At 39.1% G+C, this 27,242-nt stretch overlaps 3 protein-coding genes across 5 annotated transcripts in view; 2 read left to right on the top strand and 1 right to left on the bottom strand.

The window, feature by feature from the left end:
• Positions 1-1,598: 1,598 nt before the first annotated feature.
• Positions 1,599-8,733, bottom strand: ids (iduronate 2-sulfatase). The gene is made up of 13 exons (XM_085905971.1): positions 8,480-8,733; positions 8,083-8,219; positions 7,824-8,001; positions 7,620-7,708; positions 6,989-7,189; positions 5,978-6,148; positions 5,764-5,890; positions 5,233-5,403; positions 4,864-4,970; positions 3,244-3,357; positions 2,130-2,240; positions 1,876-2,007; positions 1,599-1,805 (listed from the first exon to the last, which is right to left on the bottom strand). Exons 1-13 carry the CDS (start codon positions 8,544-8,546, stop codon positions 1,737-1,739), a joined length of 1,674 nt encoding a protein of 557 aa, XP_085762097.1. The 5' UTR covers positions 8,547-8,733; the 3' UTR covers positions 1,599-1,736.
• Positions 8,734-8,947: 214 nt separating this feature from the next.
• On the top strand, positions 8,948-11,282 carry dcps (decapping enzyme, scavenger). The gene is made up of 6 exons (XM_085939691.1): positions 8,948-9,352; positions 9,749-9,899; positions 9,969-10,114; positions 10,185-10,298; positions 10,592-10,702; positions 10,772-11,282. Exons 1-6 carry the CDS (start codon positions 9,149-9,151, stop codon positions 11,036-11,038), a joined length of 993 nt encoding a protein of 330 aa, XP_085795817.1. The 5' UTR covers positions 8,948-9,148; the 3' UTR covers positions 11,039-11,282.
• A 2,579-nt stretch (positions 11,283-13,861) lies between these two features.
• LOC147061144 (uncharacterized) overlaps positions 13,862-27,242 on the top strand; it is a 37,187-nt gene continuing 23,806 nt past the window's right edge. For 2 of the 3 annotated variants that reach the window (XM_085939670.1, XM_085939662.1), the window contains exon 1: positions 13,862-13,998. In XM_085939670.1, the coding sequence (XP_085795796.1) occupies positions 13,934-13,998 (65 nt within the window). In that variant the 5' untranslated portion in view covers positions 13,862-13,933. Of the gene's footprint in view, positions 13,999-24,729; positions 24,976-27,242 lie in introns of those variants that run through there. The other variant, XM_085939679.1, reaches the window with a different exon arrangement.

Genomic DNA, 27,242 nt, shown 5'->3' with positions numbered 1-27,242 from the left:
GTGACCCGTTGCTTTATATTCAGACAAATATATGAAACTGAACTGCTGAAATGAAAAGCCCAAATTTATGAGGCAAGATGCTCCTAAAATGTGAGGATCAATCTGGCTTTGACTGTGACTGTAGTCTTGTACAGCACGGATTCGAGTTTTCTTTGGAGAGGTAACACAAAGATGCAAATTTATATTTGTCAAATTATTGTGAACGCCTGTCGATATGAAAATAAAGCAGAGACATCGCTAAGCATAATTATGACCCCCCCAAATCATGTCGATAACATTTCCAAGCAAACAAGTATCTTTTGCACAGTCGGAAATTAATGTTAGCTCGAGATAATCTGCAAATATCCCACAATATTCAATTTTCTGCTGCTTACATTTTGGGCTCTGATGTTGTGTTCTTGCACTTTGTGTTTTTTTTTTTCTTGTGTTGTAATCATATATCCAGACTGCAAATGATTTAAACCTAATTCTAATGTAATCCTTTTGAGCATTTGGAATGATAGGCAAGACAAACAATAATAGAGTTTAATATTACAAATGTCTCAAATAGGTTCTTGCACTTGTTCAGCAGTTTTGTGTCATCCTGAATGATCTATTTTATGCTTTGCACTAAAAAAGAAAATGACAATATATAGTTATGTTTGTGTCAAACTCCTTGTTGCTGGGTTAAGACGATGGACTTTGAGTGCATACTTTGAAAAATGTAGCATTATGGAAATTTTATTTTGTCCATATTTAAAATAGCATATTCAAGTTAGCAAGTTTGGACTTAGTTTGCCTGACAGTTTCAGTTTGAGCCATCCTGTGTGGCATTTGCTTGATTTAACTATGGAGTTTCCTGCTTCCACCCACATTCCAAAAACAGCCATGATAGGTTAGGTGAAGCACACAATGATGTCTGTGTCCCTTCCTTCACTGCCTTAAGTGTTGACCACTCCAGGGTGTAGCCCACCATCTAAAGTTAGCTGGAATAGCTCACCCGTGACCTGGTGAGTGCAAGGCATGTGGAAAGTGGCTGCTTGGATGTTTTGGCTTTTTAAATAATTCTGTCATATTGTGAATGGCTCAGCAAAATCTCTTAAGTGAGAGCCTATGCGGGATGATTGATCACAAAGTAGGATCTATGGAAGTCACAATCATGTTCATTTTAAGACAATTTGATTGGATGACCTTCAAGTGCTAAATGAACACGTGAGAGCTTGGATTACTAAAACAGCTTCCTCTTGCCATGTACTGTGTGGCAGTAGGATGGATGACATTAAATAGATTTCGGCCACACTGTATAAAACCCACTGACTTTGTAGTCAGTAGACTATTTACCTGAACTTTATCAAAGTTGGCTGAGCCACTCAGTGGCACCCCACCCCAAATTTACACACCTGATGAAAAACATCTAAATGGATCTCATTTCTTCTGTCATGACAACCTTCTCTCATAATAAAATAAGCTTGCTAATGTAAGGGAGCAGCATTCACCAACAGCATTTTCCTTGTGGCTTAGTTGAAAGGGATGATAGACTTGAAAGGTTTGACGCGCCTCGCTTGCTGCTTGTACAGTAAACAATCAGCTTTGTGCTAAGAGTAAGACACAACTCACCATCTCATTTAATGCAAATTTATTTCTTTGCTGGACAATTATCTAGTCATCCATGTGAACTGAGTATTTACATAAATATATTTACAAATGTGTTTCCCTTTTCTGGCTTTTATTGCACGTGTGCCCTTAACAGCCAGCCATCATGCTTTCTTTCTATTAGTCTTCAGTCCTGCTGTGAGGTGGAGGAGCTGCAGCTTCATCCTCGTAAACTGGACAAAAAAAAAATAAAAAATAGTCACATCAACGAAGCACCTAAATTAATAGTGGGAGCAAACTTACAAGAGGCATGTTCTTCATCTTCCTCATCATCATCATGCTGTCCTGCTCATGGTCACCATAGATGTTATTGTCCTCACCAGGGTCATCTGGTATCACGTATATCTCTCCAGCATGGACATCAGACGTATTGATCTTTAGGGATTGACAATTGTGACAAATGTCAACCACAAGACAGACGATCAGTCATTCTCCAGATGAGCTTTGAGGAAAAATTGAGTTCATGGTTTGGTTACATGCGACGAGTGAACTCTTACTTGATAGGTTTTGGGGTCAAAGCCTAGCCACATGGTGAATCGGAAGTTATAGGTGCGCACAGAGTAGCCCATCACCTTTATGTCTTTGAGGTCAGGGAGGTCTGAGTTCTCCTAATAGATGACATATTACACAAGCAGACATCTGTACAGTGGACATTTCAGGACAAGCGTCAGCAATAGCAGAATCTCATCAGTCCAGTTTATGATGCTGCATTGTACGGGAACAGACAGCAGCTTGATCGTTATCAGACAAAACAGGGGGATGCGTGTATATATATATATATATATATATATATATATATATATATATATATATATATATATAGAGCGTGTTCGCAGGGCACACAGAGCAGTCATACCTACAGGCAATTTGGTGAGGTCAAATCGGCCTACCATGTATGTTTTGGGGATATGGGAAGAAACTAGAGTACCTGGAGGAAATCCACACGTCACAAGGCAAACATGCAAACTCCAGATAGAATGGCCGGAGACTGGAACGAACTTGCAATCTTTGCACCATGAGGCTGACACGCTAACAAGTCGACCAACGTGCTGCCCCATATTGATTTAGAATTTTGCAGCCTCTGATGGAGGTGGAATGTCCCCGGAACTGCGGTTTTGTTTATAAAGCTAAGGTTCACGCTTGCCCTCTGACAGTTACAGACCAACTTGTGGGGGAAATAGCAGTAGAGGCAAAAACCGGTTTCCTACTAAGAAATCCTACTTTCTAATAATGTATTGCGGAGTCTTTCACGCAGTAACGACAGCCATCAAAAGGAAATTTCATCACTTGCTGGATGCTGCCAGTTACCTCTGCATTAAGTAAGAAATTGAACCAGCGAATGGATTTGAAATTGGACCAATAATCAGTCCAGAAAATGAAAGATGGTTGGAAGACCACCCTGAGAGCCATTGCATGGTAAGGGGAGATTAAAGTGTACCTCCGGAGAGCCCAAATTGAGGTCTTGATGGTATATTAAACGGTAACCAGGAGGATTATTTTGGCAATCTGGTGCGTTGTAGGAGGGACACATCTAAAACACTTGACAGGTGCCCCAAAGAACCAGAGTTGGTGACCCCTGGTTTAAAGCAACAATGATACTCATGATAGTACCTGTGGTGTATCAGCAGGCCGTGGATACTGGCTGAAAGCCACGGAATCTGGATCGATTTTTTTTTCACGTTCAAAGTCATCTGCCAAGTTCCTTCCATCTGTACACAGCTCCTCCTGAAAAAAGGAGAAATGTCAAGACGAACAATATCTCATTCATATTAGGCATGTTTGCATCTTATTTTTTTGTGGATCATTCTTATGATTAGACTACACCCACATGGGAGGGTAAGAGGTGGGACTGCATCATGGATTGATCAATTGAGCGGTTGACTTAAGGCAGCCAACCATTCACATTTACCTATGGTCAATTTACAAGAGTCCAATGTTCTAAGACTGGACAGTTGAATACCCAAAACTCACAAAAATGTTCAGCCAAACTAAATAGTTTTGAGAAGTCATTAGGGTGAGTCCTTCTTACCCTTCCTACCTCACTGATCTAGTACACAAACCCCGCAGAACCATATACAGAATTTGGTGATTGATGAAGTCCTATTTCATTGCTCCTCCATCCCTTGGCAACGCATCCACAATTGCACAGATCTCAACACCTTTAAATCACTGCTCAAAACCCAAATAAAACACCTTCAAAGGCCATTAACCATTTTAAATATTACTTTTAGTTGTTGTCCATGCTATGTAAAGTACCATTTAGCATTCTAAAAATAATGTTCATTTATTATTATTATTTGGAGTGCTTAACTTAAAGACCCTTGCAGTTGGAGGAATTTCTATGGGAAGCCAGGGACCCTTCATGCTTGTTCTACTGTATGGTAGTGAGAGAATACAAAGACTACATCAATGAAGTGCAGATTGGACATGCAGAACTGCACTGTATTTAAAAAGATCTAGCACAGAAGTGTTGGGACCAAGTTGCGTGAAGGTTTCAGCAACGACAATGTTCACGTTTGTGGGATGCCCCAAGTGTTGCTAAGCAGCTTTGAAGCAGGGTGCGCAAGCCATCCAACTGGTCAGAGGTCTTGAAATCATTTTCAGACATTCTACTTCTGTGGGTGCATTGCTAATTTTCACTACAAGACCAAGAATACAAACTGGTTTGGTTGAGGGTTTTTTTTTTTTTTTTTATAAATGAACCTTCAACATTGGACTGCTGCCTGTCTTACAATGCTACAATTAGGATAGTTTGGCTTACACTCTCATTTTAACAATTGGTGCAATTAATGAGTTTCACAAGAAGCACTGGTACACTACAGCACTTGTGTATTTAACAATATTTAGAATTGAATTCCAGAATAAAAGTGAATACTGTTATGTATGACTTCCATACATACTGGATGTCCTTTTTAATTTTAATGTTAAGTCTTTGTTGATAGAATTATTATTGTAGTTTGTTTAGGTCTATAATGGATGAAATTGGGGAATGATCTTTAGAAAATTATCTAAGTCCATTAATTTAGGAGTGTAGGATCAATATAGCCAACAAAGGGATTTTTTTTTTTTTTTTTAAACTTCATCTCAGCCCAAGTAGTTGTGCAACATTTTAGTCAGAGTTAAAGATACTAACGTGGTTACATAGCTATACTAACATGGCACTTGGTTTTAATTAGTTTTGTAGGCTAAAAAAAAAAAATTGACTGGAATTATTTAAAACATGATAAATACCTGGTGAGAAACTTCAGGACAGGGGTCAGGCATTTTCAGACCAGCCAAGTGGCACACTGTCGGAAAAACTGCCACCAACTCCGCCACATTTTCCACGACTTTGTCATCTTGAAAAGACACGAGTCAATCAGTTTCAACAATTTCAAAATCTAGAGAGATATTTCTAAAAATCGATAGCACTTAAAAAATAAAAAAATATATAAATAAAAAAAATCAGACAGTGCCATAATCTAAAACTAAGCATTGTCTTTGTAATGATTTATTTATTTATTTTTATGTGGCTTGTATATTGGCCCCATTAGACAGTGAAGGGGGTCCATAAAGTGTCAATCTATTTAATTTGAAATTCAAAGTAAAGAGAGTTCTTACTCTTATAGATGAACTCTGGTTGGCTAAAGACATCCAAAAATGGAAAGGTAGGTTCTTTCGGCCCACTTTGAGATTCAGGAGGCTCAAGGTCATAAATGATAAGAGGGACACGCGTTGCCACATCAAAGTTGGAGTATTTTGCCCATTCACCATGCTCACCTAGCGACCAGCCTGAAACAAAATGGCAAAACAAACAAGGTGTCCAAGAAGGATTTTTTCAATTTTACCACGTTATGAATTTGAATAGGATGATGGGCTGTACTTTAGGCATCAAGCTATCTTGAAAACTATTCCCCTAAAATAAAATAGCATCATTACTGTTACAACACTGCCCTCTGGTGGCTCTTATTCAATTGTGGTACCTGAATAATGCAGACAAGCCAACATGCAAAATCATTGCTGAATATACTCACAAAAAAAAAAAAAAAAAAAAAAAAAAAAAAAAAAAATCGAGCAAAACCAATGATCCCAGCATGTTTTAACTGCAACATCCCACACAAACCATTTCCCAAAACACAAGTCATGGCTGACCATGATCGGAGGTGAAAACCACTACTGTGCTCTGAGCCAGCCCCAGGGCATCAAGGGCACTGAGCAGCCGTCCAACCTGGGCATCCATGTAAGACACAGCGGCATAGTAGTGCTGGCGGATACGGAGCTGGAAAACAATGACATCTTGCTTAGGAGAGTCGCAAGATCATGTTCAATTATTATTATTTTTAAGTTGACAGGACAATATACATACTTGGAAGTCTTTAGGAATTGGTCCATACGGAAAGCTAATATTGAGTTTTTGGACGTCGTCTCTCTTCCTAATGTCGGTCCAAGGGTTATAGGCCACAGGGGGGAGGCGTTTCGGAACATCTATGTCAGGGGCCAGAGGCATCTGTTTTATGGGATAGAGTTGCAGATACTCCTGGAATAAAACAGTACAGAATGTTTTGGTTATGGTTACAATTACACTTTAGTCAAATCATCACCAACAAAAGCATGCATCAGTATGAGTCGTAAATGTTGATATTCTTAGTATCGTTTTGCTATCATGGTTGTCATACCTTGCCAGCAGCAGTGTGTTTTTTCATGTTACAGTGGTACCTTACGAATGCAATTTCTTTTAAATTTAATCTACTTCAAACTTATTTTCAACATGCGAACCGACGCACACGCATTGAGTGATAGGTGGAAACCGTTGCCGTGCGGCAAACAGTATCAGCTTGTTTTCAATAAAAACATGAACACATTTTTGTGTTGGTCAGTTTCCATCTTTAGAAGCTAGGGTCCTTATTTTTTTTTTCAAGTTCTCAGTTGAGTTCTGTGCAAGGTGCATTCAATGACTCTTCACACAATCAGAAAACTCATGATTTGCACCAACAAGCAATGAGGTATGTGAGCACATTGCAGGGATTATGTGGAAGCATAAAATAATTTATTAGCCAGACTGTGTATTCTTGGGGGTATTTTTCACAAGTGTAGAAAATTAAGAGGTCAAGAATACAGTGACATTTATTTTTGTTTTCTGTGTGTTTTACACAACGTAATATGGCAAAAGGTAAGACTTTTGGGATAGTCCGGCACACATTTGCTTCCTATGGAAACTGATGCTTCTACAGGCGCCACCCACACATTTTTAAGTTTTTGATCTGTGACAAGAAAATGACCTGTCTGTTGCAAGGCTTTTGGAGGAGAGGTTAATAGTAATAAAAACATTGTGTGGTTGAAATCCCAAACAGTGGAACAACTTCATAGCATGCAGTACCTGCGGTATGCGGAAGGGAATGTGGGGTTTGTGAAAGCCCACAGCCAGGAAGAAAGGATTGTCATCTGTGGCTCGAGTCTTCAAAAGTCTCACCGCCTCTTCTACACTCTCCATGTCAGGCAGCGTTCCTCCAGGCTGCTCTGTGACATTCACTGCACACAGCAGGTTGGCATGGAGGCGACCATCGTCTCCTTTACACATCTGAGAACAAAGTTTAGTGTCAATTGAAAGCATGTACACTTCTTGCTTTCTGTAACACTGGTCAATCTCTGCTTTGTTTGGCCTGCAAACTGTTGTAAAACTCACTTTTAAGATAAGATTGCTAGGTTTTATGTGCTGGACTAGGCGGAATTTACCACACTTTGCTTGATCAACAGGAGCTAAAAACCCGATGAACGCCTTCAATAGCATGATTAGCCTTCAACTTTTGTTGCTAATTTGCACACTATTGCATCAGAAAACATATCTGGCAGATGTGGGGATAACGCCTAGAGGAGACAGTCAAAGTGGTCTGAACCACGTTAAGAGCTAAATTGTGAAAGTGCTATCAGTGCAGTATGGTCTCAGCCAGGACAGTGTTATAATTGCACAGGTCTAGTACTGTACCAGACATCTTCCTTCTTGGTTGTACCTTTTGTTTCTCAAATTTGAATGAAGCAGGGTGGTATGCAGGGATGGACCAGCTGTAAGGATAGTCATCAGTGTAGTTTGAGGAGATGCCTGCAATAAATGCAGCAGTCACTGTTCTCAATATTCAATTAGAAACCGCAATGACAAACAGGTTGTTCAAAAAGGCAGAAATGAGAAAATGCAGTACATCAGAAATTCAATTTACCTGGGTGAAACACTTTTCCCACAGACATGGTAACATAACCATGTGATTTCAAATACTGTGGGAGAGTAGTGTAATTTCCAGCATGCACTCTCCAGTAGGATTTAAAATCATACACCCTGGTTGTATCCGGTCTGCGACTTGTCAACATGGACGTTCGACTCGGTGCACAAACTGCTTGCTGCAAACGACACAAACACAATTAAATAGGCAAGCAAACATCTACAATCGAACATTTATTGAAATATCAAAGTCTGCTAACCTGTGCAAATGCATTGAGGAACACATGGCTTTTGGATGCCAGTTGGTCAATGTTTGGCGATTTTACTGTTAAGTCTCCATAACAGCCCAAAGATGTTCTCAGGTCGTCAGCAATGATAAAAAGAACATTTCGTCGGTCTATGCAAAGAAGAAACATTGATTAAACAAAGTGAATTATTTCGAATGTTAGTCTTTTGACGTAAAGAGGAAGTGAGAGCAAAGTGGACTCGGCACAAATTTAGTCCAGCGACAAAGTGGATAACAAGCATCTAATTATCATGAATCACTCCAAAATTAGATTAAATACTCGACTTGATTTTAAACAAATCAAATAATTTAAGACTTTTCGGTCCCGTTAACATTATTTGCAAGATAACTTGACAAACTTTGAGGGTTACCTTGTCTCCCAACGACAAAAATCACATGAAGGAATACGATGAGACATTTAAGCGCAGATATGCACATGTTGCTATGACGTCCAAGTGACACCTTAAGACATCTACATGAAGTTCACGTCAAATATTTAGAATCCTAAATACACAGCTGGAGTCGCTTCCGAACGTCAATGAACCTTCGTCTTCTTTTTGGGTTCTCCAGCGGGTGGTCACCTAACAGTGCATTACCACTGAACCTCATTGCAGGAACTTTCGATAAACATATATATACTCTACGCTTCCGATTAGCGTCTGAATACTGGATTTTAATTGGATCATTCCAAAGTAACCCCGCCCATAGTTTGAGACGATTGGGTACGTATTCTGTTGGCTGAATAAAACGTCAATCAGATTTACCATGTGCAGCTGCCAAGAGGTTTCAGCCCTCCCACCCCCATGATAAATAAATCATTGCAATCTGAATTGTATATATTTCTGGGTAACCAATAATACTTAACATATTATAATGACAGATTTTCAATTGTTTAAAAAACTAATTAGTAATTACAAAGAGACCGTGCACGCACGCTGTTTCCGCTCTTACACACGATTCTTCCAGCTTTGTTGTTAGTTCATAGTGAGCCATCTTTCCGTTATTAACTATCTTTGAGCGGTACGGAAGTAGCGTCAAACATGGCGGACGTTTCAACTAAACGTGAAAATAATCCCGAAGCATTCGATGAATTTACTCAAAGAACCAAAAAGACCAAAACAAACCACGAAGATGGGCAAGGAGAGAATGGAAGGGAATCGGAAAAAAAAGTCCTGTCAGATTTTCAAACCACTACCGTGTTGAGTGATTCTGCCAGGGAGAAAACCATCTTCGTCCACGGAAAGGTAGATCATTAAACTACCACCCATCCATTCATTTTTGGCAACATTTTTATTTTTTTTAATACATAGCTACCGAATTGGAATAGAAAGCCGTCATTCTTAACGTGTGGGTATGGTTTTATTTGTAATCGAACGAGTGAGACGTTTTAGCTTTGATTTCGACCTCCGATTTGGGTAGTTTACTAGTTACAACTAGTCGGATACGTGTTTATGGGCGAGATTTTAAACAGTTCTCTTAAAAAAAAACTTATTTTTTGCAGCGTAATACGGGAGATTTTATGATTTAGAGTCAACCTGGCATGGCAACCTGACATCTAGTTGTTTAGTGTGTGTGTGTGTGTGGGGGGGGGGGATATTCTTTCCTTATATTTATGTTTGGGTTGTTCACTTGGTCATCAGCTTGCTGACCAGAATGCTGTAGTCATCCTGGAGAAGACTCCCATCAGAGAAGATGCTCTGTCTGAAATATTTGCTGCTTCCACCCTGGAGTTAGATATGAGGAATGACATCTACAGCACCTACCGTCTCCGGTCTCCACCTCACCTTAACGGTACTACTCTTGACAAATTTATGAATATCTGTGAAGAAGGATGAAAGCTGGATGACTTTGCCTTTTTAGAGATAAAGGCGACTGTGGTGTGTCCAGCCACTGAGAAGCATGTGCAGAAATACCAGCGTCAGGAGAGCTTCTTGGTTGAGGAGACAACAGATGACTACCAGTCCATCACTCTTCCCTTCATCCAAAAGCAGAGTTTTAGTGTGCAGGTTAGTGACCCGGAAAAAGATAACATTTAAATCCAGTGGTGAAGTTCTTCACATCACATTTACTCCCTAGTGGGTATACAACATCCTGGAGAAGAAGGCGGAGTCTGAGCGCATAGTGTTTGAAGATCCAGACCCAAAGCTTGGGTTTGTCCTCCTCCCGGATTTCAAATGGGATCAAAAACAGGTGAATACGCATGATACATCCTTTATTCAAGAGGACATATTGTGTACTTTTTCCACCGTTCAAAACTATCCCCAAGTGTCGTAATCAAATAATGTACATTATTTGCTTAATATACAGTATACGATAAGAGATGAAGATTTACAACATAGTACCTAGAATCCTCCACTTGAAATGGCAAATGAGTTACTGTTCATCCATTCCTTCTTCTTTGCAACCCCAACCAGTGGTCCAGACACATTCTGAAAAGAATTAGCTAGTTGTTTCACATAATGAGTTGTTGTGTCCTTTTTCAGATTGATAATTTGTACCTGATTGCCATCACACATCAGAGAAACATTAAAAGTCTGAGGGATCTGACGTCAGAGCACATCCCACTCCTTCAAAACATTTTCCAGAAAGGAAAGGTGAGACACCACACACACCAACTTTATTGACGCACTTCAGCCATCTAATCGTGTGGCATTTTATTTTAGGAGGCCATCCAGCAGCGCTACAGCCTTCCAGGAAGCAAGCTGAGAGTCTACTTGCACTACCAGCCATCTTACTACCACCTTCACGTCCACTTCACCAAACTTGGCTACGATGCACCGGGTTGTGTTGTGGAGAGAGCCCACCTCCTCACAGATGTCATCCAGAACCTTCACTCAGACCCACACTACTACAAAACCAGAACTCTCTCGTTCCCCCTCCGGGCAGATGATGGATTGCTCGCTCAGTTTAAGGAAGCCGGGAAGTTATAATCCTCCATCTGTAGATGACAAGGTGCTTTTGAGTCCGTTTTTGTATATTGGTCGTTTGATTTGATTACGGCGAGACTCGTTCCAAAGTCTTGCCAGCAGTTGTGATTACACATGGTTAGCTCATAGTGTGTAGCTTTTATCTGAAAGCATTTTTTTTTTAATGTAGGAATTTTAGGGTGAATTGATCATGTGGTACAACCTAAATCATTGAATAAACAAACGGCTTTTGTGCCTGGTTTCTATATACATGGTCTTTTTAGATGTGTATTGAAAACATTTATACTAATTCTGATTGCTGGTTATTTTTGGCACACAAACTCACCTTGCTGAATTTCATGGTGAGCTGGCACTCGCACGTCACGTCCTGAGAGGAACACGGCGCCCCATTGGTGGCGTTTGCGCACATGCCAAGCTATGGCCAAGCCTAGATGTAGATAAAATGCCAAACGTTAAATACATTCAGGCAAAAAAAAGTGACAACACATAAGTAATCGCTTTGCCGATTACAAAATCATGCAAACTTCAAATGGGAGAGTCGACTCATGAATGTTGTTTTTAATATACAATGACAGCCGAACCCCTCTTTAGCGACAAATTCAATTATTTTTTTCAAATTCAAGACATAAATACATCTTACTGGTGCACAAAATGAGCCATGCATGATCATCACCAACACAGTGCATGAACTCACAACAAATTACATACCTGTAAATCAGTGTGGCTTCAGCTGTTGCCTTTGCAAGACCAGTTCAAACATGTGTCATCACAAATATACATGATAAATCAGGTGTTTGGACCTCCGCAGCTCTGCCAAACCCCTGAGACAGACTAACCGAACCCCTAGAGTTCGATCGAACCCAGGTTAGGAATCACTAATCTATACCAAAGCTGAATGTTGAAAATGTGTGGCTTTGATTTGGTTGCATCGGAGGAGTCTGACACCCTTCCCCACTTGGCCACGAGAGGGCGGCATCATTTGCAGACGGGAAGATCTATGTCACACACACACCTTTTTTTTTCTTTCTACACCGGCCCTAATCCTCCTCCGTAAAGTTACGTTAGATTCGACCAAATAATAATAAATGCAATTCTGTCTATCTGCACCTGACATATATGTCAACTAGTCGCCGATTAGTAGTCAGTACTTGATTTATACCTGCCTGCAATTAAAGCATGTGCAAGCCAGCTCCTACCAAGTCACGCCCCCCTACGCGCAGACGCACGCACGCACACGCGCGCGCGGACGCACGCACGGACACACACACCACGCTACAAAGGATGCCGAGATGATGCTCTTTGTGCTTTGCATGACCTTATACAAGTTTAGTAGACTATGTGTCATCTCTGCATCCATTGCAGCCTGATCATTCTGGAAGGGGGGTCCCTCCTCAACCTTTCAATCTTTCTCAACGGGTCTTGTATGTCGGCCATATGTGAAAATGTGTGTTGCTGTGACAATAAAATTCTGTGAATCTTAAAGATTTGAGTCAAGTTAATTGTGCTCCCAAAAATTAACACTGGGTGGCAGTGTTTCAGTCCAAATTAATTTAACAGCCATAGTACAAATTAATTAAATACAGTCATTGTGTATTTTACAATTATTCATTATCCTATGTGTGAGTGCGAGTGAGGATGGTTGTTCGTTTCTGTGTGCCCTGCGATTGGCTGGCAACCGGTTCAGAGTGTCCCCTGCCTACTGGGATAGGCTCCAGAACCCCAGTGGGGTCAAGTCGTGTTTAATCAGTTGCAAAAAATATTAGATTTCTGTAAATGTGTTTACAGTGCACACGCATCAAGTGCGAAATTTTTTTTTTTTTTAATATCCCGCAATCGACCAGTAGTGGCTTGGCGATCGACCGGTCGATCGCAATCGACGTATTGGCCACCCCTGCTCTATGTAAATCTGACTGGTGATTATTTTATTTTTAATGCGTATCGGACATTTCCAAATAGGTGCTTTTACAAGACATATTTCCCTCAATTTTTTGACATGTTACAAACCAACACAATAACTGAATCATTTGTTTGTGCATTTTCTGCACTCCATTTGAAGCCCTGCCCTGTTCTTGAAAAATAAATTCATTTAACAATTGTTAAATAATTGAAAAAAAGGTCTAACAAATTATTTAAGAAAAAATGGTAGTCGTAGCTCAAAATTGAAAATTTTACACCGAAGCCACGTGATCGCGATTGGATGGTATATCGGCTTCGATCGGTTCGGTAGCACAAAATACTGATCGGAACATCCCTAGGAGTGTCATCAGACTTCCTAAAATGATACAGTTCCACCTGAAAAATATATCTTATTTTAAATCAAGCTAAAACAGCCATCCATCATTTTCCCGTTCCACTTATTCTTACTATTTTCCGTTTTAAAGTAATTTGCCCTATGACCTGCCTTGTGACGACGTGTGTGTCTTCAATGCCTTTAAGTGTCGCTGTGGACCCCAATGTTCAAGCTGTCAATTGAATTTTTAGAGCGTGTCATCAATTGAATCTTTAGAACACCGTAAATATTTTATTTTAAATTCAGAAACTCAGAATTGCAAAATATACTGCAATTAGATTGCCATAGTCATTATGCATGCACGAAAGTGACTAAACACTATTTTAGTAATGAAATTACGTTGAGCCATGTCCAGCCTTTATTTAAAATCTACCTTTGTTACTGTCAATTTGGAAATATTTATTTATCATACTGTGTTCAATCTCTTTTCAAGCAGTTTTGGAAAGATAATGTGCTCATATTATAACGTAGTAAATGGATTTAGAAACGTCATTTACTTTTTAGTATTTGCAATTTTCCGAGGGGGCTTTGAACGCACCGTGGTAGAGCCGAGGAAGCTGGGCAGGACCGAGACAAATAATCCAATCATTAGTCCACCAACAGCGCTGATGTCTTGGTTTCACTCCCTGAGAGATGACTTCACTCTGAGGCCGTTTGAGATCCAGGAAACACCGTAAGTGCATTTTGTTTTCTCAAACCTGTAAAACACAAACTTTGGCTCTTATGTGTGAGAGCAACTTTGACTTTGCTTTGGGCGCAGATGACAAGAATGTTGGCTGCGGGGAGTAATGATCGGTGATCGATATATGCGGTCCATAAATTTGTTGAAATTAGTATTTCAATCTGGGACTGTGCCATTTTGTCCAAAGCCACTTGTGTTTATAATGCTCCTCTGTAGATTATTCATTTCCACTTTTAAGCGTTTTTGTCCTATGAACATTCCCAATTAACACTGCGTGATTTATTTAAAGGCTGGTTTGCAGGATTCTAGTTGAGATTTATTTGGCTCCGTGCGAGATAGAATTCTAATCTGTCAATTTTGTGACGGCATCATGTCATATAGTTTAGTTCTGTTTCCCCATGGCACAACAGTAAAAAACCGTGTTTGACAAAGAGACAAATCAAGGGCGCTGCAGATTAACCAGTTATCTTTAACTGCGATGGAACGACTGTAATCCTAAACACAGACGAAGAGATTCTGGTGCACACGCCTGTTGCTTTCTGTGCGTGCATGTGCGCGCGCTCGTGGATATGTACGTACGTGGATGGGCGTAAAATATACCGTAGAGATCTTGTCCCATTTAAGGTACTAAGAATTTAATTCCCACTAGTACGCTTTTAGTCCGTATAGTAGTACAATTCACCACTATGACTGGGCTGCACTAGTTAAACGACTTGGACTCACTGTTAATCTTTCCCTCCATTACTGATTTCAACTACTGTATGGCATTTCTGCACACCAATAAGTGGCAAAATTATAGTAATTGACATCTGCACGCTTCAAGTAGCTACTACTAGTGAAGCTCAAGATGAACTAGTTGGAGTTTATTTCACTATAGTCCTGGTAGCATGTGGTTGTTGACGAGTTTTTCTCCACTTGTAACATGTAGTCGGTCTTTAATGTAACCCAATAATTCGACCCGCACTATTGCGCAATTTGTAGACTGCTCACGAGTGAAACGGTCTCACTTGTAACAACAAAGCCGATGCTTGTAGGTGAACAATTTAGTACACCAGTTGGATGTTGAATGAATTCTTCAATAGTTTATTGTAGGCCCTTCAATTAATAGTGATATTGAGTATGGCCCAGAGTTCCAAATTGATTTCTGGGCCAGATACTTCACTCAAAAACTGGCCCACATCTCGATCGCCAGAGTCAAGACAGTGCGTGCTTTGCCACTCTTGGGCCATGTTCTGTTCACATGCCTTATGGCAGTGCCGACTGAATGCCATCTGTGCCAGCTTCATGCCAAATAAGGGCCAAATGTCTTTGCTATGTGGGATGTGTTTAACTATTTTGGATAGGTTATGTCCATTTAAAAGCTTCAGCGCTGGTAATCTAACTGGTAGGCTTGGTGTGCAAAAGTACAAGCGTGTGTGTTTGTGTGTGTGTGGGTGTTTGGTTGTGCCCGCACGTGCCACTTCTCAGTCATCCTGATTAGAGAAGCTTGATCAGGTCATCTCTCACTAGGTCATCAGGCAAAGCATGTGAGAGTGTGTGCAAAGATGTCATGTTCAGTTCTCTATGGCGATAGTACTTCAGTAGACAATCCAATGCTTGTTGTAAATCACTGTGACAGGTACACTATGTCGCCATGGAAAAGCTAATTAGTTTCACCATTGATTGTCCCTCCATGATCACACTGTTAGAGCTGCCCACACATACGATAATTGTTTTTTTGAAACAAAAGGCATCTGTTTATACAAAGCAATTTAGCAAGGCACTCAACAATACATGTCACATAGGCCTCCGATGGACGGTCAATGTAAATCAATTTACAAAGCATTGGGGGAATATTTGGTAGCTGTGCCACACAGTGGGATGATTTTAAAAACTATAATCCAATAGATATAGTTTGGTGTCACATACGGTATTTATGAATGAAATGAGCCACGTTTAAGACCAACCGGCAACCAATAGAATCTCTCCGCTGTGAAGCAAAAGTGGTAACCACAACCTCACCATACAACTTGGAATTCTGAATATTAAATTCATTTTTGAGTAAAAAAAAGCTTATGTTAAAGCATATTTTTCAATCTCATATTGTTTTAATTTGAATATATTGTTGGAGTGTATACAGGCAAACTCATAAATGTGTCATTTTCTGAAAACCTCTGCCACCAACTCCCTTAGAGTTTCAGTGACCTAAACCTTCATTCACAACTTGGAATGTTGGCTTTAATGGTCGGTCATTTATGAATAGTATAATTTTGCCTCATTTTAGAGTTTGCCGTGACGTTGTCACCATACAGACATTTTAAGATTGAACAGTATTGATCAATTTTAAAAAGTTAAAGTTTCAGACCATGAGTTTAGTTTACGTCAACTGGTGGTCTGCGGCCCTCTAGTGGTCTGTGGTGATATTGCAAAGGGTCCGGAAAATTGGAAATGGAAAATAATTGCAACATTTTAAAAAATCTAATTGATATAATTTCCAGCTACTTTTGTGGATCATTTACCAATCCAAATTATGTCAAATGTGATTCCCAAAATAGACAGTACATATGCAAATAAATAGCCTGTATAGGTCTATCCTCCTTTGGCGCGAAATAAAATAATATTTCGCCAAAACAGTGGTCCCCGAGTAGCTTCTTGGTTATAATGGACCATGACAGAAAAAAAATATAATCTGCACACAGAAAGGGCATTTTTAGTTCCAGGTAACAATTTATATAGATACATTTAAAAAGGAAAAAGATGAATAAACTAATTTTACTCATCAGATAAATCAACTTCACATGGGACATCAAAGCCAGGAATGTAAAGTTGTGCCAAGTTTTTTTTTTTTTTTTTACACGAGCATCATACAAACCCCTTTAAGGGGAAAGTATGTTGGTAAAGTTTGGGAAACAATAGCCCTATAAACGGTTAGTCTACAAATGTTAGGGAAAAAGTTTTTTTGTCGAACTATATGAACGTGATCCAAATTATAGACGTCCTAATGGAGAAGATTGTTGTGTTTTTAGCACAGCATAAATCTCAGTTTGGGATGGCGAAGAAGAAAAAGATGCTCTTAGGTGGAGAAGTGTTTTCTATGTGAAAACAGACTTGCACAGCATGGAGGGTGGCAAACTGAGGGCAGAAGTATGATTATAGGGTTATTTACATTACAGCAACGAGCTACACCAAAAAACAGTGAGTGTTTGACAAAGTGAGAGAGAGAGAGAGAGAAGATGGCTTCCAGATGTGAAGTGGAATTCAGGGCGCCAGAGAGCAGCGACGGCGGCGACTCCTCCTCCGCACATGAAGAAGATACAAAATGAAATCTGGAGAGAGGATGGGTGGAGAGAAGCCACACAATAAATAAGAAGGGAGAGATGATGTCAGAAAAACAGCATGGAAAATCTTCCGTGGAAGCTTTCTAACAAAGCTGTTGCAAAAGTTTTACTCCAAAATGTATTTTGTTGGGTAGGTCAGGCAATGCCTCAGCTTCCAGATTTGCATACATGAGTCATTTTGAAAAACATTTTTTGGAATCAACATGATATTCATTTGTCAATAATAATGTTAAGTAGGATTATCAAGCCAGCGTATCATCCACACAGACCTCCACAATGACATAACTATTCCCGGCAACAATCTCCTCAGTGTGACACTGGCAATCAATAAGAATAGAAACAAAAAATAATTTGCCTCATAGCTCCAGGTTCCATGGTTTGAACGTCAGCCTTTGTAAATTTAGCACGTTTTCCCCCGTGCTTGCGTGACATTGCTGTACTGCGTGGTTGCTCACAGAGGGACGTTATGACTGGGAAATCTCTCAAATGTTTCATTATACTACATACTGAACAACAAATTGATTTGCTTTTGCGGGGCAAACTAGATATGGACCCGGGCCTTTGACTTTTGACACCTGCTCTCGAAACTATCCATAGGTGTGAGTGCGAGTATGTCTGATGTGTTCCTTGCCCCACCGGGCTCACCCGCGTTTCTCTAAGGGCAAGCAGTAATATGGATACACGGGAAATGACAAATAATATATTTGATTAAGTTTGAACATGTATGATAAACAAATAGATTTGGAAGGACATTCAATACATGAGGGATTGAGACATCGGAGTATTGTCAACGCGTGCACGCACGCACACACATTTTCAGGATGGTAACTTTAGTGTAAACTGTAATATTATAAATTGTGTTTTTGCAATTCATCATAAAGTGTATAGTTTAAAGCAAACTACAAATACAATGATAAACATAAAGCCTCACTGAAATTCTCTTTAAGTCAGGCCTATAGCAGCCTCATTTCAACTTTGTTTATTAATGCTTTCATAAATCATGAGAAGAAATCCAAAGTGGGGAATTCCAATACTTCTTCCTGGTGGTCTGTGCAAAACAGGGCTTCTTACAGAAGATGAGATGAAGGCCTTAATGGTTTGAGAGCAAGACTTGCCATGTTGAAAAAGTCCAAGGAGACAAAGTGGGTGTTCTCCAGGCTCATTCAGGAAATACCAATATCCACGTTTTTTTTTTTTTTCTTCCAAGGGAAACTCACTTGACCCACATTCCTCTTGGTTGTGTCAACACATCGTCACGTAATTGATAAATATGTATCCTCACACTTATTTTGGGAGGTACAAGGCCTTCTGCTCTTCGTTGAGCTTTGACACTTGCACATTAGAGACTTTCAATACACGTGTTTTTAAAACACTCTGAGACCATCCTCATCTGATGATCCAACATGTTATTTTTTTTTGTTCATAAGATCAGAGTGTTGCTTTCAGACAACTCCTTCTGTGGAAGTTTTATAGAAGCAGCATTTAGCAAAAGAGCATCAAATTTCCCTCACAAACCAGCTTGGGACTTGTTGCGAGACTTTATGGCATGGGCTGCGGCCTTAGTGGTGCAGGAAGTATTGCATCGATTTTGTTAATGGAAATTCTGTCAATATCTCCCACTTAACATGGCGCAGAGTTTCACCAATAGAGCTCAAATATGTGTACAAAGAGAGAAATCAAAAATATGATCAACAGCCATTTTATCTACAGTAGATAGACACAATCACAGTTTGTTCCATGATTATGGTCAGCCTCTAATTCGGTTATATTTAGATTTTTTTTTTCCCTCTGTTGTGCGACTTAAGATGTGGATTTGACCCAAATTCCTCTTGGTTGGAGACTCCACTGGCATTGACTTGCTACTGTGGAAGTTTTGGTTTTATTCACTCAGTCACGTTAGAATGTGATTTTAGCGGCTGTCATTCCAAGTTTAATCAAGTTAAACTACAAAGTTAAAACTTTTGAGGGCACTAAATAACTCCTATTGCCACCAGTCTTGTCTTTGGTGTGTTGCTGTGTTTAACCTGCAAATTATTGTGCACTCCATTTTCTGGCAGCCAAGCACTAACACACACTGTGACCTACTTTCCTTCTTTTAAGTAACTGAAGCCAGGCTTGAATGTGGTTTACATGTCATTACATTTTATCTGAAATATTTTTGGGGGAAAAATGCATGTGTTGTTTCAGTTAGAGATTGCATGTATGTACAGTTGGTTATTAGACTAGGAAGAGGTCTTCTTTTTACGTGGTGCCCTTCTACATTCCATCTGGAGTCAATCAAGTCAGAAAAAAATATCCGAGACAGCCAAAGCAGTGTAAAATGTGTAAAACATATTTCAGACATTGTGTGAATACACGACTGCAAACTATTACACACTATATACAAATAAACTTGACTTGACTTGACTTTTCACCATTTAAATGTTTAATTGAATTACCGTATTTTCCGGACTAAAAGCCGCTACTTTTTGCATGAGTTTCCAACCCTGCAGCTCATTATCCAGTGCGTCTTATGTATGATTTTGATGATATTGCATAATTTGTGCGTATTCTTTTACATATGGAGATTGAACATTAAAACACCTGCAGCTTATTGTCCAGTTTGGTTTATATATGAACAAAACAGTATTATCCCCAAATTTTAGCTGGTGCGGCTTATATTCAGGTGCATTTTATAGCCCAAAATTTATGGTAGATTTTTTTTTTTTTTAACTCTAAAACATGAAGAAATTTAACGTTGCTTTCTAGGTTGATGATTACGCAAGAATGTTTGAATAAAATAATGACTGGACAGATGTAAATTTTATCAGTCCTATAAAATACTGATTTAGATATACTACTACTACATTATGCAATAGAAAATTAGGAACATGTTCCGATGGAACAAGATGAAAGTTGTGACAACATAGAGCTCATGGACATAAAAGCGATGATGAATGAAGGAATTCTTCCATGCTATTGCCAGAAGCGTTTTAGCGCTGTCCAATCATGTTGTTCTAATGTTTTCCCGCTTATTTGTGTGCATTATGCCAGCTAGTGTTATTTTTCCTCCTGCGGTGTTTAAGCTGGTATCTTTTTCTTTCTTTCTTTCTTTCTTTCTTTCTTTCTTTCTTTCTTTCTTTCTTTCTTTCTTTCTTTCTTTCTTTCTTTCTTTCTTTCTTTCTTTCTTTCTTTCTTTCTTTCTTTCTTTCTTTCTTTCTTTCTTGTCCTTGTCACCATCATGTTTCTTCAGTAAACATGCCATTTCTTTGGAAAATGAGAACTTTTCTTGTTGGCACAGTGTTATGATGCACCCACCTTGGGACATTACATTATTGAACCACAGACGCATCTTCAAGGACTGACGCACAGATGACTAAGTCAGAGCATGTTAGAATTGAGAAATTTACTCTGTGTTCGTGATACTCATGTTCCAATTTCCCCTCCCTTTTCACATCCAGCACATTATTTTTGTGACTAGACCAAGTTTGATGTGCTGAGTCAACGCAGCTTTATTCCATGATCGTTTTTTTTTTTAAAGCTCACTAATTCTCCAACATTTTTGACCAAGTTCAAATCCACCTCTTCTCAAAAATCACCACATAATAAATTCAATAAACTTGCCAATTGCCATCTGAGAGAATCCACCTTGGGAGGATTGAGCAACAATCCAGCTCAGAATCAAGCCTCATGTCACCTCACGGCCACACATGAACACAGCGATAAGCCTGTGGAGCTGTACTTGCAATTGGTATTTACAGTAAGCTCCCTACTTACTGTGATCAGCTGCGACAGGCCGTTTGCAGTCTCTAGGCCCCGAGCTTAGATCAAATGAGTAACATGAGGCCCGTCGAGCGTCCCTTGTCTGTGTTAAATCGAACAATGATGACCACAATACACCTCCGGCTCATTCCTTTTTTTGTTCACTTTCTGGTAGTGGTGATGCATCTAGTGGCTGCAAAATGAATGGAAGACCCATCATAGACATTTAGTCATCAATACAAACCGCAATATTGATTTTTGTGCACAATGGAAACTCATTTTTTGGAAGTGGAGCATGACAATGTAGCAGGCAACCGTTAAATCCGGTTCAATATGCACCACCAGGCAACAACATTATGACTATGTGCACATTATTAAGATATCCAATGACTACTATACATTATTAAGATATCCAATACCAATGGAAGATCAAAATTTGAACAAAAAAAATGCCAATGGCAGATCAAACCTAGAACAAAAAAAATAGTATATTTGTAAAGTCGTATTCATAACTGGTCAATGTTTCTATATTTTATGTACACACAGCACAATATGCTATATGCAATATGCTAACATGAAATCCAATCTCAAAGCAGTAATATGAGACAACAGTTGCTGAATTATTTGCAAAAAATAATTTGGTATCTATTTGTCTGGCTTAAAATGTTGGAAGCAACAATAAATATAATGCAGTTACATATAGTGTCAAGCTTTCATGTCTAAATGTGTGACATTGCTCTTAGATTGGGTTATAGTGTGCATGTCCCATTAATGTTGTAAACACAAACAATGAGTGTGTGTGCTCCATGAGCCACTGACAAATCGCTGAAAATTAATCAATAAATAAATGAATAACTCTACAGTACTATATCCTAGGATAACTACTACAATGCAGTGTAAACATGGCAACACAGGGATTAGAAATGATGGTTGTGAGCTAAAAATCACTTAATGTTGGGATGGGCAATTGGTGTACCCTTGATTCATTAAAAAAATGGGAAAAAAAATATTTCTTTATCTACAAACCTAAACAATCCATAAAAAAAGAGAAACATTCACTACATCTTTTCATAAATTGTGAGGAGTAAATGAGGAAAGAAAAACAAATACAAAACAAATACTGTAAAACAAATGTTGAAAAAATACAATATGCTAATTTGCAAGTGCTAAACTGCAAATATGCATCAACTGTAGTTTTATATTTATTTTATAATACCACCACTTACCACTAGGTAACAGACAAGTCTTGATTGTGCTGCTTACTATACAGTACTGTAGTAAGAGTAGTAGTACTGTAGTACTCTTGCCCAATACTAGAGGATGAGTAGGTCTAATATTTTGTGAGTTTGGAATGACATTCAGGGCAAACATAGTCCCCCAACACTATTAACTTTTGAGTGAATTGATTTTTGTGCAAAATTAGTTATTGTACTTCATGTTGGCTTGCTGTTCAGCAGTTCGGTGCCATCCTTGAATGGTAAAATTTGATATAAGAGTCTTTGCATTGCCAAAAACAAATTGTGTTATTTTCTTGTTTGCTTCAAAATATTTGTTGTTGGTTTAGAGTAATGGATCTTTTATCGACAATTTCATCATTGGCTTTACCAGACTGTTGCATTCTTTATTTGAAATGATTTTCCAGGCCTTTGCTTTCAGTTATTTGTTTCTTGAGGTTTTTCCATTCAGTCTCCTCTTCAGAAGGTAAAATGCAGCCTCTATTGAGTTAAGCCTTACCTGTTAAGGTATGTATTGGGTCATTATCTTGTTGCATGATGAAGCTTCTCAGATTTAGTTTGGAGGCATTTTTTTGAAAACTGCCAAACAAAATAGATTTCAGAATTCATTCTTCTGTGACCGTCATGAGGTACATCATCAATAAAGACATATGAATAACAGCAGCAGCAGCTGTAAAAAAGCACTTTACATATAACTCCAAAGAGAGTGAAAACACAAATTAATATACATTATTGGTAAGAAATATATAGACACCAATGGTACATTAACAACAAAGTCGGTCAAAAGCCCAAAAATAAAAATAGTTCTTCAAATAAGTTTTAAAGCTATACAAAGAGGGGGCTTTCCAAACATTTAAGAGGAGGTCATTCAGAGGGAAGGACCACACAACAGAAAGGGCCTGCTTTGTCTTCTGCACTTCCAGGAATCTCTAGTCTGCGGACCTGATGGTCCCTCATTAGATCCTGAATTTTAGCTCTCGGAGTGGAGAGTGAAGGGAGAAACTATCTAGACGTAGTAAATACCATGAAATAAAAGCTAGAACTTATGTTTGCTATTCATCTTTTGATCTGAAACCCAAATGTGTTCAGTATACAACAAAAACAAAGTATTTGACCATGCTGTTGTCATACCTTTAAAGGGGAATGTATAACATTTAAGTTGCCCATCCCTGATTTAATGTAAACTGATATTGTACTGTTTTACATGCGTCCGTATATACAGTGCAGATCACTTTAACAAAGTCTTTATCAACGTGCTGGTCCCTCCTCTCCCCTTTGCAAATGATAATAAAACACATTCTCCCAATGCAATTCAGAGATCTATATTTGCAATATAATATAATAATATCCAAGAAATGTCCAAACGTTTTGCTGAAAATTTTGAAACATAGGTGTCCAACTCCGATTTTAAAAGAGAGACAAAAGTGTTCAGAATTCGATCCAGTGTGGAAATGGAAGCAGCAATGTTTAAAGTGCTCTGCTAATATTCATGCTACTAAATTGATCACCGTGAGCTGCCGTTCAGATGGATAACGACCATAGACACAGCTCGAAAATGTCTCTGACTGATCATCAATATACCCTAGGTCTAAAGAACTATAGTACATTTTACACACCTTAACACTTGTCTCACTGACATTTACCAGATGAATATATAATATGCCGTGCAACATAGCATGCATCATATGAGCCAACAGCAGAGTTTGCATTTGTTACCATTAAAGATATCCCAAGATTTTTTGACATCCAATTCGATCCAATTTTTCCACAGCATGCTCTTTCCGATAGGATACGATACAGATTACTGAATGTTAGAATAATCTGGGTTTGTTGTGGAGGCAGAGCCCAACATGTGGATTATAAAGTGAGTATAATTTTTACTCATGAAGGCAAAACTCTTTTTACTCTGGACAAAACAGAAAATTCCCATGGACTCTGGCCATGACTTGAAAATTGATTTGGGTGTTTCATTTCACACTTGATAAGTGAATAGGCCTTCTAGAAACTCAACTATATGTTTAAGAATTTGCAATATGCACAATTTAAGAAGACAAAAGAGTAGAGTCCAGGAAGTTGAGTGGGCAGTCTCGCCCTCCTCCCTCCCTCCCGCTGCCCTCCTCCCTCTGCAGCATTACCATCCATGGTGACCGGGACGAGAGGAGCGAGGCATGCAGCAGTCGGCCACTTCGTCATGTAGTCCATTGTTTCCCCTTTAGTTGAGTATTGCACTGTAGCTCTCAGAGGATCGCTTGCAAACTACTGAAGGAAAAAAAAAGACAATCTGTTTTTGAAGACTCACAAAATCTGGACTCATCTGAAAAGAATGATGGTTTTGTGGTATTGTGCATTCAAAGCCTGGAACGGTAAAGTTTGCCTTGCTTTCCTGCCTTCCTTTTTTTTTCCTTTGGCCAACATTTGGTTAAAGGGAATTCTGTATGTAATCTGACTACAGTGAAGCTTCATAAGTGGGAGGAACTTCAGAGGATACTTTGACTTGGGACGAGAGTTATCATCTCACACTGAGAAACAAATTTAAGACCGAAAGAGGTCATTGCTTCTGCGTTTCATGCAACAGTTTCTGCAGTTGGACATAGAAGATACATTTGATTATTACAACCAAGATTTGAGTCGTTCCACGGCACCGCCGGAATGTATGGATGCTTCAAAATCAAAAAGTAAGTTTCCTCTGTCAATGTACGTATGTCTAGCAAGCAAAACAAGATGTTTGTTTCTTCTTAAAGGCTGCCAAGCCATTTTCATCCACATTACGTGGTTAGTGGATATTGATGAGCGGAGTGATTATAGGTTTGTACTCTGTGAGTTAAATTCCATGTGTGCTGGTTTTAACTTGTATGTCATGCTGTCACCCCACAGAGTTGAATCAAGCTTTTGTTTCGTGAATGCCAGCTAATGATGCTTTTGTTTGTGAGACAGTTGATGACTTGTAGTTGCCACTGACAGTCAGCTGGATGACTCAGAACTGATGGACTGATTTTTGTTTGTTTGTTTGTTTGTTTGTTTGTTTGTTTGATTTCCACACTGTGAGTAAAGGATTGGTTACACATTTTCAAAAATGAGCCTGTTTTTTTGTTGGTGGTGGTTATGCAGGAGAATCAGCATTTGATGGCTTGCTTTGGATCTTGCTGAAGTCCCCGCGTGATTTACTGTTGGGGCTTTGAATTGGTTACACGGTGTATATATAGAACTTTACTGGGCTTGGCAGTGTGATTGGAGCACAGACGTTTTGTATAATAAGCGCTTTGAGCTACAGTCAAGCATCATTTTTGTACTAGATGTGGTGTGCACCGCTTGCCATTTGACCTTTTTTAACAATGTGAGCTTTGAAGCTTAACTTGGTTGATATGAGAGACAAACATTTGGTTTGTATATGTGGCACCTTGAGAGAAAGTGAGCTCATACATACTATAGGCGGTCGGTTTAACTCTGAATCAGGCACATAGCTTGCTTGAAAGAATTATCTTTATAGTTTTCATTTATTATCGTTTTAGCTGTCAGAAAACACCGTTTTAAAATTTACTATTTGTTTCCAGCAGTCGCACATTAAATGGATTACATACATAATTGAATAAAAACTCCTGAATGCTTCAACTTGATATATTTGTGTCATGAGTATCTTTCCTAGGCAAAATAATTCGAAACAATGCAACATTGTCACATTAAATGGCATAATGCTGCCCAGAGAAGAATGTTGCTCTACAACTGCTTCAGCCAGCAATCTACAATTGTGCCTGATGGTCAGACCCTTGTTCAGGGAAACACAAGGATATTTATTTTTGAGCTCTCTGTTTCATCCCAGACACAAAGAAGTTGGGTACTCCGATAGTGCCGGATCAACGTGTTCCTAAAATGGACCACTAAAATCATCTTAAAGTAGATGGCCCATAAAGTTCTGCAATGAATGGGGCTGCTCAGGCCAGCATGATTACTTTCTCCATAAACAAGCAAAGCTGCTTAATATTGTTTTGTTTGTTTTTCAGTGTATATTTACATCAATGTAGGCTCCGTCTGCAGTACGTAAAGAATAAGAATGGCGTTTCATTTCACAATATTAGATGGAGAGGTTTTTACTGTCCAAGCAGAAGCCCACTAGTGCAGCAGTTGGCCGCGTTTGTTTAGTAGGAATGGTGATGTGAATGAATGCAGCATAGACTGAGACTGGGCAGAATGACTGATGGCAATGTTTGGTCAGGTTCTGTCTGGAGTCCTTGTAAGGTCCGTTGCTAAGAAAACAGTTGCATTTCAAGCAGGAGAGTGTGTGTGGTGGTGGGGGTAAGGGTGGTTTGCAAATGTGTGCCTTTTGAGCATCCCAAGTTGCAAGTGTGCGTATTTGCAAGTATGCTGCTGTACACTATCCTCCAGATAAGAGAGGTTCTCTTCTAACCAATGAGATGAGTAACAAAGGTCCTCATGAAATTTATACCAGATGTATACTGTATACAATTACTAAGTACTGTACTGTGTTGAACACATTGTAAAAGCTTGTGTAATTGTCCCTGTGACCAGTAGAACACTGTTCAGGATATCCTCTTTGACAAATTCCTCAAATTTCCAATTGAGTGATTTCCCCGCAGCTATTCAGGCCTTGACTAGTTCACTTTGTTACAGGCATTTTTATTTGAAAGACTCGACTCGTGGCCAAGCTGCCTTGTGACTGACTGTTGGATTACTTGCGTGCAAAAGAGCATTAAAATCAAAATTCTAGAATCAAAAACACTCAATCTGACCACTCTGATTTTTCAGAGCACGTTGATCTGACTCTTTTTGATTATGTCTCATGAAACTAGAATGACAAACACACACACGCACACTTGATATATATGAATGTTATAATGTGTTATAATTTTGCTGCGTTAAAAACAAATATTTCGAACATGTATAAAACAATCAAAAACAAATGCTATTCGAAGTACAAGAAAACAAA

The sequence above is a fragment of the Syngnathus leptorhynchus genome, chromosome 2, assembly GCF_054491065.1.
Source record: "Syngnathus leptorhynchus isolate UIUO chromosome 2, UIUO_Slep, whole genome shotgun sequence".
In the NCBI taxonomy this organism is placed as follows: domain Eukaryota; kingdom Metazoa; phylum Chordata; class Actinopteri; order Syngnathiformes; family Syngnathidae; genus Syngnathus; species Syngnathus leptorhynchus.
This window is presented reverse-complemented; position numbering and strand designations above follow the sequence as displayed.

Coding starts and splice junctions, on each gene's coding strand:
- dcps (XM_085939691.1), top strand. CDS start 9,149: ATGGCGGACGTTTCAACTAAACGTGAAAATAATCCCGAAGCATTCGAT. Junction 10,299..10,591: donor TCAAATGGGATCAAAAACAG/GTGAATACGCAT, acceptor GTCCTTTTTCAG/ATTGATAATTTGTACCTGAT. Junction 10,703..10,771: donor ACATTTTCCAGAAAGGAAAG/GTGAGACACCAC, acceptor ATTTTATTTTAG/GAGGCCATCCAGCAGCGCTA.
- ids (XM_085905971.1), bottom strand. CDS start 8,546: ATGTGCATATCTGCGCTTAAATGTCTCATCGTATTCCTTCATGTGATT. Junction 7,190..7,619: donor TCAAATTTGAGAAACAAAAG/GTACAACCAAGA, acceptor CTTTGTTCTCAG/ATGTGTAAAGGAGACGATGG. Junction 5,404..5,763: donor GGTTTTCACCTCCGATCATG/GTCAGCCATGAC, acceptor ATTTTGTTTCAG/GCTGGTCGCTAGGTGAGCAT.